Source organism: Haemorhous mexicanus, chromosome 17 (assembly GCF_027477595.1).
Source record: "Haemorhous mexicanus isolate bHaeMex1 chromosome 17, bHaeMex1.pri, whole genome shotgun sequence".
Lineage (NCBI taxonomy): Eukaryota > Metazoa > Chordata > Aves > Passeriformes > Fringillidae > Haemorhous > Haemorhous mexicanus.
The window spans coordinates 13,184,569-13,200,073 of NC_082357.1; the positions used below are offsets into that span (position 1 = coordinate 13,184,569).

The window sequence follows — 15,505 nt, forward strand, 5'->3', positions numbered from 1 at the left end:
TGTGTTATTGGCACAAAACTAATGATTTTCAGAGAAATTACAGGGAACAGAGAAACAGCTGTTTCATGGAGGTTGTTTGGGATTTTTTTCTCTTTTACAAGGGTTTTTGTGGGCACTCTTGGTCAAAATTTAGCCAGTAATGGCATAGTTCTGTATCATTATGATGTGTGCTCTGATTAGAGCTCTGGCTGGCCATTTTTGCTGAATCCAAGGTATTTACTGATTGTAGAGATAACTGCCCCATCCTCAAGAGTTGGACTACTGTCCCCTCACATCACAGAATTGTTTAGGTTGGAAAGAACCTTTAAGATCATTGAGTCCATCCATTTTCCCAGCACTGCCAATGGCACCACTGAACCATGTCCCCAAGTGCCACTTCCATAGGTCTTTTCATTCCTCCCTGTCCCCAGGTGCCACATTCACTCATCTTTTAAATCCCTTTGGGACACTGATTCCGCCGCTGCCTTGGGCAGCCTGTTCCAGTGCTTGACAACCCTTTAGGTGAAGGAATGGTTCCCAGTGTTCAATATAAACCTCCCTTGGCACAAGGTTTTGAGGCTGTTTCTTCTTGTCCTGTTGTTTGCTACTTGGGAGCAGAGCCTGACTCCCCGGCTGTCCCCTCCTGTCAGGAATTGTGCAAAGCCAGAAGGTTCCTTTTCTCCAGGCTGACCCCCTTTCCCAGCTCCCTCAGCTGCTCCTCATGAACTTGTGCTGCTCCAGACCCTTCCCCAGCTCTGGACACACTCCAGCCCCTCAATGTCCTCCCTGAACTGAGGTCCAGAGCTGGACACAGCGTTTGAGGTGTGGCCTCAGCTCACAGTGGACAATCCCTGTCCTGGTTCTGTTGGTCACACCAATGCTGATACAAAGTCAGGGTGATGGAGGGAATGCTTGAGATACTGAGTGTCAGCAGGGTGGTTACAGTATCTGCATGTTTAAAAAGAAAAGGGCTGTTGCAGACAGTCATGCTTAAGCAGGTTTTGAATGAAACCCGGGGCCTGTGGTACTGTCTGATTCAAATTGTAAAAAGTGATATTTTTAACAGAGCACCTCCTACAATGTTTCTCGCTCGACCTGCATCTCAGCACTGAACCACAGATGCTCCTGGTGCAGTTATACCCCCAACATTCAGGAATAACAGGATTTCATAAATTATGGAGAGATAAAGTAGACAAAGATGGTACCAACTTGCTGATTACAACACATGTGTAGTAGTTCCAGCTTACTTTTCTAGTTATTACTTTTGCATGATGAACTGGAATGGTGCTTATATATAACATAACATACTACGTTATGTCTATATATATATATATAACAATATATATAAATATCATTCCAAGTTTTATATACACATGTTATATGTCTGTTTTATATATATGTTTCACCTTGGCTTTCTCATGATTTGTCTTCTTTTGTCATTGTGCTTTTCCTCAGTGTGAATGTAAAAGCATAAATCCAGCAAGGTTTCCTGCCTCCTTTTAAAATCTTTAAATAGCCTTTTCTTGCTGTCATGCAGCAGATCTTAGCAGAAGTCATTTGGTGCTAACAAAACTCAGGGTGCTTTAACAAAGAAGTCAGTGACTGTAATAGCTTCAATTGAACCTGGTACTATGTTTTGGCAAATGCATCTCCATTCCCTTTGCATCTGTGAGTAAAAGGTGCTTTGAGGAGGAGGAAAATGCTTTTTCTAGAGCCATGCAGGGGATGCAGTCATTTTGTTGGGTTTTTTCCCCTAACCATCTTTCCTGAAGTCTGCTGTAGGGTGACTGTTTATGTAAAGTCTAGTGTTTCCTAGCACTTTATTTTCAGCCTTTATGTAGATGAAATGCCTGTGGTCACTGTCACTGGTTCACCACATGAAGGATGCCTAATAGCATGAGAGCTGTGCTGTCAGTGGGAGGAGCTCACCCAGGAAACTTTTGGAAAAATCTGTCTTGTGTAAAACAAGCAAACAAAATTCTAGCAACATCTTTTATGTGACTGTAACCATGTGCACTCCTTCTCTTCCCCTTGATCTCCAATGTATATATAGCATGCATTCAGCCACTTGCTATGGATTCTGTGCACTCCAGCAGGCAGCATGGAGCCAGCAATCCATTTTCTGTGACTCTCTCCTGCCTGTAGCCTGAGAAAGCAAGAATTGTTTCTGTGCAGTTTGTAGAGGTTGAGGAGGCTGGGTGTGTGTTTTTAGCTTTAACACAAACAAAAAAAAAAAGAAAAAAGCTTTCTATTCTCACTGCCTTGCAAGGCATCCTAGAGAAACGGGAACCCTGTCCCACAAGGAACTGATGAATGTGCCATACTGTGAATGTGATTTCAGTCCATATGACTTCTGTGGCCAGAGATTGATTGCAGCATGTACCTGTCTGTAGCAGGTTATTGAGTAAACTCAGCAGATCTGTAACTGAGGCAGGGCTCTTCCTGCCCATAACAAGACCAAAGATTTTGCAGACCATTAATTCATCCATCTAATCAGCTGGAAATTTCAGAGGTGCGTGAAAGAATTGCCTCTTGGGTACCTTTGGAAATACCAGTTAACTTCATTATGCTTTTTATGTTGAGTCTAATCTGTGCTTTCAGATTGATCTTTTTCTCATAATGAAAATGTTAAGCAGGAGTAAAAGTTGTTACTGCATCTTTGATAGGAATCATGCAACATGGATCAAATAGTATAACTCAGTTTAAATAACCTGAAATATACACAGTAATCTTAAGGAATGCAAGCTCAGTTGTGCTTGGGTTGTCTGTCTTGTCCTGCTTATCTTCTGTAGAAGTGTAGTTCTCAAAGGTTTAAGTCCTGCACTAATGTGCCTCATTCCCAAACAGGACTACCTGATATAATTTAAGTTTATCCTCTTGGTTGGAAAGAGGGTAATTAAGGGAACAAAAGAAAAGTGAGCTTCCTGTGACAAGGTGCTCCCAAAATCATGTTCTTCTGATTTCTTACTGACACGGTTCCCCAGCTTAGTCTATGTGGATTTGAAGCAGTGGCTTGGGCCATGCTGGTGGCCCTGTTTGCGTTGCTGTGGTGGTTGTGATAGACTGGAACAATAACCTTAATCCCGGGCACCTTCTCACCCCTGGGGGAAGGGAGGAGTTCCGCAGGAATTTACAATCTGTTTTGCATTGCATTTCCATTTCTTGGGTCGCAGGTTTTTACATCAGGAAAAGCATAAATACAGCTATGTTACCCCAGCTTGACTTTGCAGGCAGTACTGAAGCCAGCACAGAGCAGGCTGCAGGACTTTCTAAAGCTGTGAGCACCCTTGCATACATCCACTCCCCTGTTTTCCTGGGACTGCTTCCTTACAAAATGGCCATGTTCATGCTAGTTCCCATAATCCATGAAAGCTGCTTGTACATCCTGGGTTCTGCTTCAGTGAACTGGGAAGCCTGTCTGTCTGAAAACAAAATCACAGCAGCCAAGGAATTGTTTGCTTGTGTAGTCAGCCTAGCCCAGGCTCTGTTTCTCTGCCCTGCTTGCAGGCTGAGATTGCGGGTAAATCACATGGCTGGCTCGGGTGGCTCTGGGGAGGCTCGCAGGAAAAGCAGTGCTGGATGGGCCTTTTCAGCACATTTACTGCCTTACTTTAGGCTTCACACTTCAGGTTGACTCATGATTTTGGAAAAGTAACAGATTGTCTTGAGATTGCCCACACTCACAGGCTGATGGGACAGCCTCTCACAGTGGTTTGGGTGCAGGTATCACTTTTTATCTAATATTGCTGCAGCATCAGTAAGTGGGGTAGAGTTAAGGAGTTAAGGAGTTACTTTACCATCACCTCAGAGCAGTTTAGGAGATATGGATCTTGCATTACTGGCTCCTTCTGAAAAGGAAGACCCAAGTGGCAGTGGGATAGAGCTCCTTACTGCTGTGAGGCTGCAGTGGGGGATCTCCTGGCCTCAGCAGTGCTGCAAAACTGCCTTAGGGCTCCGTGCAGTCAGGCCTGTTGATCAGCAGCAGGCTGGGATTGCACTGAACACTGCTGAACAGGGACTGATTTGTCCTTGACTCGGGTGTTGGAAAATGCTGAGCAGTTGGTGTTACAGCAGAGAATTCCATCGCTCTGTGACAGGCAGCTCAGCTTTTCCCTGATAAGGGCTTGAGAAATGATGAAGCTTTGCTTGTACTGGTTTTGAGCCTTAGTGCATGTGATGCTCATTGAAACATACGTACTTTGAGCTTTTTCTCTTTAAGCAAATCCATGTAGCAGTACAAAGCTTAAAATCCAGGGCAGTGGCTCAACATTCTTGTTTCAGGTTCACCTCAGGAGGTTGGTGCCTGCTGCTGGCAGACGCTGCAAGGCATGGACACTGCTGTTTTGAACTGTGCCTTCATGTTGAGTCTGCAGGGAACCTTGTTTAGAAGGGTTAGATAAACACAATTAGGTTGCATTGCCAGCAATGATGTTCTTATTTAATGCATTAATGAGTGCAGGTGGCAGGACCTCTGAAGTGAATTAAATGCAATGCAAACTCCTGCTATACTAGCAGAGCCATTGAGAGCCACTGAATGCTGAGCCAGCTCATTTGAGAGATGAGGTGGGAGATGGGAATGAGCTACCCATGCCTGAATGATAATTTTGAGCATTACCTTACAGCACAATCTGCTTGTGTCAAAGAACCAAGAGCAAGTGAGTGTGTTTTAGAGCTGCATTTCTGTCAATAGCACCATTAAGATAAGGTGCAGATTGACTTGCTTGTCACCTTGTTGTTCCCTGGTAGGATTCAATAATGCACTGGTTAAAAGAATTCTGCTCAGCCCACACCAGCACTTACAGTGCTAGAACAACACCACCCAAATCCCTTCCTTTCCTTCTATAGGCAAGATGCTGGAATCCAGCACAATTACTGTGCTCTGCTGGCCTTTCCCACGGCGAAACCTGGTTTTTATTTCCTGCTGCTTTAACCTTAGTATCAGTGAAATGATTCCTGGAAAGCTTGTATTGATTGCACATGATTGTCTAATTAAAGTGCAATAAGAAGAATTACAGAACACTCACTCTTACAGCCCTGTGCTCATTGTACACACTGTAAATTAGAAAGCTTTCTGTTCAAATATGGAAAATGTCAGCGCTTATTTCCTTTTAAATTTCCAAGCATCTCCTGCAGGCTGCACTTGTGTGATTAATTTTTTTCCTAAATAACAATTGGAAAGAAATGTTACTTAGAGAAGAAATGAGGCCCCACAGGCTTGCAGGGGCCCTGTTGTAAACCTGGTAGCTGTAACCCTAAAGGGAGGCACTTCTAAAGTAATGTATTTTAATCTGAAACCTGCTAGATGATCCTTTAACATCATGTGCACAGATAATATAAATGGATATCAATTATACAATATATAGAGACAAGTCTTTAAATAGTACTCTCTATTCTTACCTGGAGGCTCTTTGTTGCTCTGTCTGGACTTTGTGGCTGTTTTGTTCCCTATTGCTTGTGGTTTGATACTTTCTAGTGACTTGGATCTTGCTGAGATGTGTGCAGTGAGCTAATAAAAAATAGATCCTAGTCCTTGATACATTGCAGGAACCCAAGAGTTTGTTGTTACAGGAGTGCATCTTGCTTAGTCACTGATTGAATACATGGCCTTGAGGAAATCACTGAACTTACCCAAATCTTCAGCTTGCATCTCATCTCTAGATGGCCCATGATTCACTGTGAAGTATTTACAGAGCTTTATAAAAGATCAGTAATTCTGCCCAAGACACTGGGCAGAAAGATCAGTAGAGAATGTTGGACTTCAAATTAATTAATGATGCATCAGCTGCATACAAAACCTCTTAAGTACATTCAGTATCATGTGTGAAACTGACTTCTCCCTCTCCTTTTCTTCCAGATGTACTTTCCGATTCCCTAGCACGGTTATAAAAATCCAGTTCACATCTTTATACCATAAAGAGGAAGTAAAAGAGGAAGCCTCAACACATCCCCTTCGGCCACTTTACCCTCAGATATCACCTCTGAAGATCCACATCCCGGAGCCGGATCTCCGGAGCGTGGTCAGTCCCCTCCCATCCCCCACAGGCACTATCAGGTAAGATGTTCATTCTCAAAAATGTCTTCTCTGACATCAGTCTGTCAGCCCTGTTTTGTTTGGTATCCTTGGTGCAGGAAATGTCCCATTAAAAATAACTAATTAAATCTCTCATGTTCAAAATGATGGGAGACTGCTAAAAAACGTTATGGTGGCCAGCAGTAGGGCACAAGGGTTTTGTTCAAGTGCTCAGAAGGTTCAAGAGTAAACGTGAGTGTTGGTTTCACACTATAGAGTTACTTATAGAGTCTATCTTTGGCAGTGGAATTAGAAATATTTATTGAGAGCTACCTATATGCATGGAGAAAAGAAAGCAGGCATATACTTTCTATCTTAAGACTGCCTGTTTTATTTTTATCCCAGTAATATTCTGTTGTTGCTGGGTGGTGCTGCTGTTATCTGAAGTTAGGGACGGGGTGGCCATTGGCACGTGGTTTCCTGGGAATGGAAGGAAATGGGGGTAGGATGCTGACCATGTACTGAGGGGCTGTAACAATCTAAATGTACATCTGGGTGGGTATCCTGTTTTGTAAATGATCTGATCAGTGGATGTGCAGTAGAAATAAGATGAACATCAAGTTACTGTATGGAATATTTTCTTTCTTCTTCAGCAAAGAGTTGATGTTACAGAGTTTCAGTGAAATCTTTTAAAGTTAAATCTGTTACTTGAATTATCATGCATTTTGTAAAGTAAAGGAGACTTGTGGTATAGGATGATGTATTAGAATTTTAAAACATGTAGGCATCAAAATAGCAAGAGTGTGTCTGCTAATAGTAGTAGCCTTTGGGTTGTTTTCTTGTCTGTACATTTGTAAAAAGGTATAATATGCAAATCTCTTCTGACAGCACTAATTCAGTGAGTAGTATTCAAATCTGCATGGCTGAGACTGAGACTTCAGAGTCACAATGAAATTGGTTTGGGTTTGCATGATCCAGAGGCTTGTTTGGGTTTTTCCGACCGCCTTACAGAGCTGCACAGATGTGCAATGCAGATATTCTAGAAAGAGGGGGCTGGAGGTAGCTGTGGTTTTAAGTCCTCTGTTCAGGCACTGCTTTTGGTTTATATTTAACCTTCTCTTTTTAGATGAAGCTTGTTGCTGGGAGGGGAGGGGGATGGTTCCTTTGCCAACATATGGTAGTTAGTTTCCATTCAGTCATCTTGTGCAAAGCAGCACAGTGTGGTTTGTGTTACTAACAGAGGCTGTATCTTTTGACTCTGGCATATGCCTGCAACTGATATTTGATTCCCTGGGAATGTTTCTTTTGCATAAGGAGAAAGTGGAAATAGTAGTGTTGAATTGTGCTCAGCCCCTAACGCAGTGTTTACTAAGGATGATTAATGATTGCATCCGTTTGTCTCGAGCAGAAGCTAAGCCAGCCAAGTCTTCAGAAAACCTCAAAAGACATCTGAGGTTTCGCTTGCTGAAGCCCTTTCATTTCCGAGTTCCTCTTACAGAGGAGGGCCTGACACGTTTGTAAACATCCCTGCTCAGCCCCTTCAGCCTTCCCCTCTCCCCCGGCAGGGTCTTGCAGCTCTCCCTTGTGGGCCAGGCTTGGAAAGTGATTTGGGTGTTTCAGCCTGAGAAGGGAATGCTCCTCTGGGAGCATGTAGCTATGCATTCTGGCCATCTGACTTCCAGGGCAGCTCTCTGATCTCTTGGTGGCTTCACAGTGCTGGGTGAGGCTGGCACAGTGTCCTCTGCTCCTTCCCAGATGCAGAGCTGGGAGGGCTGGTGGGGCTCAGCATGAAACTCAGACCCCTCTCCCACTGCTGGCTTTGGGAGGTGGTTGCTGGGTTCTCCTCCTCCTCCTTCCTCTCCCCCTTCTAGTATTTACTTTCCTAATTTGGTGCGTTTGCCTTGCTCCTCCCTGATTGGCCCATGGAAAATTATTGCAGTTTGGAAATCCTGGGCAGGGTGAAATTTCCTTTTTGGAAAGTGGCTCCTGGCCCCCTTTTCCTGCCTCCGCCCTGGTGTAGGGCAGGGGCTGTACCTGCACTCCCCCCACCAGATCCAGCCCTGCCCTGCTGACCCCCAGCCCTGCTCTGCCTCCCTGTTTGCACTGCAGCTTGCTTCCCTGCAGGTTCTCCCCTGCAAGCTTCTGGGTTTTTTCCAGCCTATTTATTTTCTCTCTGCAAAGTGCAGTGCCTAGAGAGGGAATGAGCTTTAGTTAAACAAAACCAAACCTGCCACCCTCAGCAGCTTTGCAAAGCAAGATTCCTGCTTATTCCTGGGGAGAAATGTGCTCACTGTTTTCTCAGCTAGGTGTTTTGTCTCCAGGAGGGGCTCTGTGTGGATGTGTTTTGAATGCTGTTGTACAGCTGTAAGGGAAAATGTTGGTTGGCAGCACGCTGAGAGGGTTGCAAACAGGCATGGATTATTTCTTCCTGATTTGAGTTCAAAACTCCTTTTCAAAAAAAATCAGACTTGTATTTTTCTTTCATTTTCCAGAAAGGAAAAGGCCACTGTGGTTGTAGGAACTCAGTAGAAGCAGCCTGCCATTTTGCACAACATATAAAAGGGCAGAGTAGCACTAAATTGCTCCTCAATAGTTTCAAGGCTTTAAAAAGCTCTGTGAAAATGATGCAGGGTTTGCTTGAATTCAGCTCTACTTTTTGGAGATAAAACTGAGTCACAGTTCCAGGAGTTAAGGAACTGTCTGTCAGTATATGGCTTTAAGCTTTGCACCTTGGATTTGGAGGCTCCTCTTTGAGTGACAGTGGTTCCACAGAATTTCTCACCTATACTGCAAACACTTCTGATTTTGTGATAAATGCACAATATCCACATGTATGTGACTCTGTTATAACCCAGCCCACAGAGTGGCTTCTGCTTGGATTATTATCAGATCTACAGAGACAAGGTGTGATGCAGGACTCTATTCCTCTTCTCAAAAGTCTTACTGAGTTGGAGTTTAGATTTACTGTGTTCAGTTTCCTTTTTACTATGGTCCAGTCATTGTTAATGGCCCTGTAGCAGTAACTTGACTCAGTTTACCAAATAGCATTTCTCTGCAGCCTTGCCCCTCAGAGCTGGGGTAGTTTTAATATTTATGAAAATTAAATTATTTCTTTGTACTTGCTTCCCTATTCTAGACAGCAGTTGTGTTCTCAGTGAGACACACACACACACACACACACACACACTACAATACAGAAATACTAAATGTCCTGTGGAGGTCAGTAGTATTATTCATATTTTACAGCTGCTACTTCTGGCTTATCTCTGCACTAGAATAACTTGGGGCTTGAACGTTTTGTCTCGTACTTGTTTGGGTTTTTTCACAGAAAGGGCATGGATTCTTAGCTCACAAACAAAGTCTTTATCAGTAAAAAAATTTCTTTGACATGTAGGAGTAAGAGTCCTTAGGGTCCTGTGAGAACCATGCTCCAAAAGTGCCTGGTGAGGTTCAGTGTTTCTAGCTAGTCTGGTACATATTTGTGTGTGAAGCCAAACTGGTATTTTAACAGTTAGCTCTTAATGTGTCTGCCTATGTATGGCTGTTACTGGAAGGGTTGATAACTAGTTTGCAATGCAGTTAATGGCATGAATAATGAAAGATCAACTTCTTTTGTTCTATAAGCTTGATTAGTAAACCAGGAGGTGTGAGCTGAATTGCTTGGTTTCATATGGTCTTTTTTTCACTGAGAGAAATTAGTTCAGTAACACATTGCATGCTCTGATAGTGGATTACTCAGAAGTAACTGCAGTTATCTTGACTTAGCCACCAACTTGTTTTGTGGCCTTTAACAGGTCATTTAAATTCATTGTCTGATTTTTATGCATGCAGAGTGTAATTACTATTTCACAAGCGTGTGTAGTAGATAAATTATGTATTGAGCTCTTATTCCATAAAGCATGACATGAGTGTGTGTGAGCCATGTTCCTGCAAATGCTGGCTCTGCTTTGACCCAGACTTGGCTGGGGAAAAGGAAGGGGACTTTTTATAGGCTCTAGGACAGCCATGCACTGCTGTTTCACAGCCCTTGGGATTTAGTCTGCGCTTGCACGTTTACTCTGAAGGTGTGTAGGGGAAGCTGAATGAAGCCTGGTTTCAGTGGATGCCTTCAGTCACTGGAGCAGGATGCATAAATATTCCCTGTTCCATTTCATTGAGGCTTTGCCTCTTCCCAGAGCACTGTGAGCCATTGAACTGAAACGCTCCTGAAGAGCTCCAAGGCAGGTTTTTTGCAGGCTCTTTTGCATCATCTCAGTTATACATTACTTCCTGCACTCAGGCAGAATGCACAGCTCAGGCAACTCCCACGGTTGGACAGAGAGGTGATTATTTTTAATCACCCAAGTCTCCAAACCACAAGCCAAGGAGGATGATGCATATACATCACAGAGGAGAAGCAGCAGCCTGTGCTGGGCTGGGGAGCTCCTACGCATGTTTATTGCAGATAATGGACGTGTGCTAGAGGACATGTGCCAAGCCATGTGCTGGAGGAAGGGTTGCAGATGTCACCAGCTACAGGAGCATTTCCTCTTCCCCAATGAGTATAAAATGCTCACTGAATCCACAGTTGGAGTGAAGTCACTTCCTTTCCAGGGGAACCACTGGAGCACTGACGAGTAATAACAATTTCACCTTTCGTGGATAGCTCACTTTCTCTCACTTGTGGCTTGTTCGACAGCTTTGGTTTTCTTCAGCATTAAGCATGCAGGGTAGCTCTCAGATTTCTCCTTTCACATCAAAATCCAGCTTGGTTTGGCAGTCTCACCACTTGTGATTGCTTCTGAAACCTGTCTGAAACACGCAACGTGCAAGGACTTGCCTTTCTTTGAGCTACGATTTTGGGGCTAGGCTGGGGAAGGTGAGAGCAGTGGAGGATTCTCAGCCATTCTTGCTGATTGGTGTATCGTGGAAGGGCTTGTTTTGCAAGTCCAAGGGCTGTACTTTGACCTGATTCTTGCTTATTGCACATGAAAAGCGTCCCTGTATCTTCATGCCCCTTTTTGCAGGCTCATGAAGTGGAGTTTTGTGGTAGTCAGAGGTTTGTGCTATTTCCCTAACCATAGTCCTTGTGCCCAGGGCAACACACTTCCAGCTTGCATTCGAGGAACAGACTGGGGAGGATTATAAGAAATGGTGATTTTTTTCCCCTGTACCCAACAGGGGCTTGAAAAATGCCCAGTCAGACTGGAATCTGTATATTGGCAGCATTGCCAAGGCTGTAACTCTTACCTTGCTGTGTCTCTGTACCTGCTTCACAGATGTGCACATGGGAATTTTTCAAAGGCACTACCATGTGCATACCATATCCTAAACCAGCAATGGTTTTGTTCTTCTTTAGCATTGCAGATTACAAGTCAGGAATTCTTTATGGGATCCCAGGTAATCTTTCCTCTTTGTCTTAGAGAGGATAGGTGTTTTTTTCCATATACCTGGCTTAAATTTAGCCTCCATAGCTTGATCCCTCAGTTGAGTAACAGGGGAACTTTCCTGCATTCTACTACTGCCTCTCCTTCTGGGGAAGTTGGCACTGGAATTTGGGAGTGTTTTGGTTTCCAGATTGTTCACAGACTTGTAATATGACCATAAATAAATAAAGTAAGTACTTGTTGCTTCATTTTTATTTTTATTACCGCCTAGTCAATAAAACATGCCTAGTATTGAGAGACTGTGGAAATCTTTATGTGAGACTCTCAATGTGCCCAGGGAGCTGATCCCTCTAGCAGTGTTCTGCCTCAGACATGGAAAACAGAAATGCTGACTTAGGTGTAGTTCACCTCCATTTTCTTGGACAGGAGACTGCCTTGAACCAGGGACTTCTGACTGTCTTCTAAAGCCCTGATGGCTTCCCTGTCCTTCCCTTTTATCAAGAATTTGTGTACTGGCCTTCTCCATTCACACAGACTTTCTCATCAGCCCCATCTTACAGCATGTCACGCCACAGTGAAGCCACAGAAGCAGAAGCACTTTCTTTTGTTTTGGACGTGCTGCTTGGTTTCATTTTGTGCTCACCCTCTCTTCTGGTGCAGGAGGCCAGGAGCCAAACACTTCCTTGGCTTTGTTTTTATAGCTCTGTCACTTTGCACCTCAGCTTCTGTCTTTAACAATTTTTTCTTGTATGAAATCCATTCCATATCTCCAATCATCCTACTTATCCGTATCAGTACCTTTTCTGGATCTGCTCTATCCTTTTTCCTTTCTTTTTTTTTTTAATGAGAGTAGACAAGCAACACACAGTGTCCTGGTGGGAATGCCCCATGCACACAGTGGTAAGTCCTATTTTTGCAGGCTGATTCTTTGGTTAAACAAACTGATTGTGGACATTCCAATAGCAATGCAGCACATTGTACACACTCTCCAGCAGCTTAGAGTTAATTGCTGCTAGCAAGTGCTGTGAACTTGCAGGCTGGGTTCCTCTTGGCAGGAGTTGAAAGTGAATTGTGGTGTTACAAAGAACGTTCAAGCCCCGTGTTTAAAAGGCATCCTGCCACTAGCATGGGTGAGTGTATTGCAGACACTGCCTTCAGCCCTCAACTTTCTGGCCTTCCTGCCAGAGAAGGGTTAAGTCTGAAATGGAAAACATGCTGCAGAGGACTGGTGTGATTCAGCACGTGGTTGTAGTCTGATTCTAAAGCTGAGTTCTCAGCATGGTATTTAGAGAACTGTGGCTCAGTGGCTGCCTGCAGTCACTGTTTCAAGTTGAATCCTCAATGGATATCAAAGATCTCTGGCACTTGGGGCATTAACCATGGTACCAAAGGATTAAGACTGTGGGTAACTGCAGCTGGGTTCCTTCCATGCTCTGTGTGTCTTTCAGTGGTGTAAAACACTTGGTTCCTCTCCAAAATGCTCTCTTCAATATCAAGCAAGCTTAACCCAAATTACCTTGGGTTGCTTGTAAGCTGAGTTTGCCAGCATGGACAGTGAGCATGGATCACAGCAGTGTGGTGGGATGTCAGAGCAGGGTGAAATTGCAGACCTAGGGGTGCTTTTCTCAGTGAAAGGTTATAGTATCAACATGGATCAAGTTATTGCCAAGTATTGATGCCATGTTAATATCCAACAAATCATTATTAGTGTCCTTGCAGTTGATTTTTGTTTTGTAGCACAAACAGGTGTTTGTAGGGAAAACTCTTTGTTTCATAATATTTTTAAAGGGGGTGTGAGTGCATGCAAGCATCCCCGGCCAGCCCCTGGCTTTGGGTGGCGAGGAGAATTCCAGGAACTCCAGGAAACTGATGTCACTGCATTGTATTTGCTTGTTTTCTTTTGACTGCACTAATGTTTAATTTTAACTTAACCCTCAGAGGGGTATTTTTAGTAAAACTGTTTCTTCACTCCTTCTGTCCCGTGTTGGGAGGAGAACAGATTGTGTCTCCCTGTTTTTTCCAGTAGTCAGCTCTTTCTGCCTCCCCTCTGAAGAGCTGTGATGATTGACTGAGAGCTTGAGCACTCAGCAGCATGTGTTACCCTGTCTGTGCTTGGAGTGCCTGAACACTGGTGTTTGTTCTGTCCCCACATCTCTTGATTTGATCATTGATCCAGGCTGAAAGGAAGCAGATCTACCTGGACAAAAGAGCTTCATCCTGATAAAAGATTATTATCTCTTCCAAATCTTTGGTATCACCTGTGGCTGTCCCAAGGGGCAGCTGCTTCTTTAGGGGATGATCATGATCCTGTTCTTCAGTGAATATCTGCTGGGAGAGCCTGGCTTTTCTACAAGTTACTAACACTTTAGTTTGGAGGGGCTTTGTCAACACTCCAGAGAATCACAGCCCTGCAAGGAATGGGTTTCTCCCTTTGGTTTTTTCTTTGTTTGTTTTTTTAAGTAAGAGATTATACTTAAAATTCAGACGCTACAGCTGGAGAGGCAAAAACTGAGCTGCTTGCTCTGCTGATCTTGAATAAAGGAACAAATTCTTTTATCTATTTTTGTTTATGTATTTCTTAAAAAGGAAAAGCAAGAAATACGGCTCTGCAGAGCATGGATTTATTGGAGAACTTTTCTTTCTTCCATATCTTTGTCCTGAGTTTTGGCTGCAGTCTCTGTGGTTTGCTGTTTGTGTATTTCTGCAGACAAATAACAAAATCAGAAAACTGTTTCATCCTATTCCACTTCTGGCCTGTGTGTTACAATAATTGCTTGGGTGCCAAACACAAAAAGAATCACTGTGGTTTTAGTTTGTCATTGTTTCATGTATGAAAATGGCTTTCAGTTGTAATTATCTACACATTATAAGCAGTGTGTACATGAAGAAGCTATGGAAAAATGACAGCAGAATAATTAAATTCACACCAGCTCCTCATGCGAAGACTAAGACATCAAGAGTGTCTTCTGTGGTTTAGTATTACCCACTTCCAAAGCCTGGAGTAGGAAATTTTCATTCATTTTCCTGCACAAATAGGTCTCTGCTCATTGAAAGGCTGGGTAAGAAATGCCTTTATCTCTTGCAAAGGGAGATCTATAAGTATGGGCTCATCAACATTTTATACCTTGCACTACCTGAAAGCTTTACCTTCTGCTATGCTTCTGAACAGCATCACCCATGAATGCCTAGGACTGTTGGTGGGCACTGCAAGGGTTACCAGGTGCTGTACAAGGCTTGAGTTCCCTGTTTCAAGGATTTGTTGTTGCTGGATATTTCTGCTGCCTTTTCTCTGCCCCCAGCTCCCCCATTCTGTAATTCACTTTTTAAAGAAACCAGTCTGGGTTGTGCTGAGCTCAGCACTGCAGCCATTTGCAGAGACACCACAAGGAGTAGCAGCACCTCTCAGTTTACAGGTTGGACTGGTAGGAAATGCTCATTCCTTACACTGACAAATTGCTTCTGCACCCAAGGTATTGCCTCCTGAGCAAACAAAGTTTGTCTCACTGCTTCTTCTCCATCCCTGTGTCTATGTGGGGGAATCTATCCAGCCATCACCTTTTGAGGAAGGGCCCATGTTCAGCGTTTTTTCATACAGCATTTGGTGCAGTGCTGTGATGAGTGTCAGCGTTTGTTTGTGTCAGTTATCGGGCATTTCACCAGTAAGAGGATTGTTTATGCCAGTTTTACTGAATTCTAGTTCCAGCTGTGAGCTTCAATTTGCATCTTTTCATACAATTTGAACTGCTTGTTTTGCTATGTAAATCTTCTGTGTATTGGTTTGCTTTCTTGTTTACTGTTTCTCTGCTCCTAGAAGACATTTGTAATCCTGGGATTTGGCTGTGCATCCTGCTGTTCTGGCACTGAATCCTTCAATTCTGGACAGCACAGGACAGGGAGAGACAGAGAAAGGGAACTTCAGCTTCCCAGACTCATCCCTCTCCTCCCATCCTTCCAGGCCAGGTCGGATGGGGCTAGGAAAAGCCTGGTCCAGTGGAAGGTGTGCCTGCCCATGGCAGGGGGTTGGAGCAAGGTGATCTTTAAGGTCTCTTCCAATCCAAACCATTCTTTGATTCTTCCAACCCTAAAAATCAAGGACGTGTGATCCCTAGACAAGCCTCTCTAATTAGTTCTCATCTTGTAGCACTCATTT

The 15,505-nt window shown here is 43.7% G+C and overlaps 1 protein-coding gene across 1 annotated transcript in view; it reads left to right on the forward strand.

The window, feature by feature from the left end:
- FOXK1 (forkhead box K1) overlaps positions 1-15,505 on the forward strand; it is a 56,116-nt gene that overhangs the window by 20,447 nt on the left and 20,164 nt on the right. Inside the window, exon 2 of the mRNA XM_059861207.1 lies at positions 5,834-6,031. Within this exon, the coding sequence (XP_059717190.1) occupies positions 5,834-6,031 (198 nt within the window). The remainder of the gene's footprint in view (positions 1-5,833; positions 6,032-15,505) is intronic.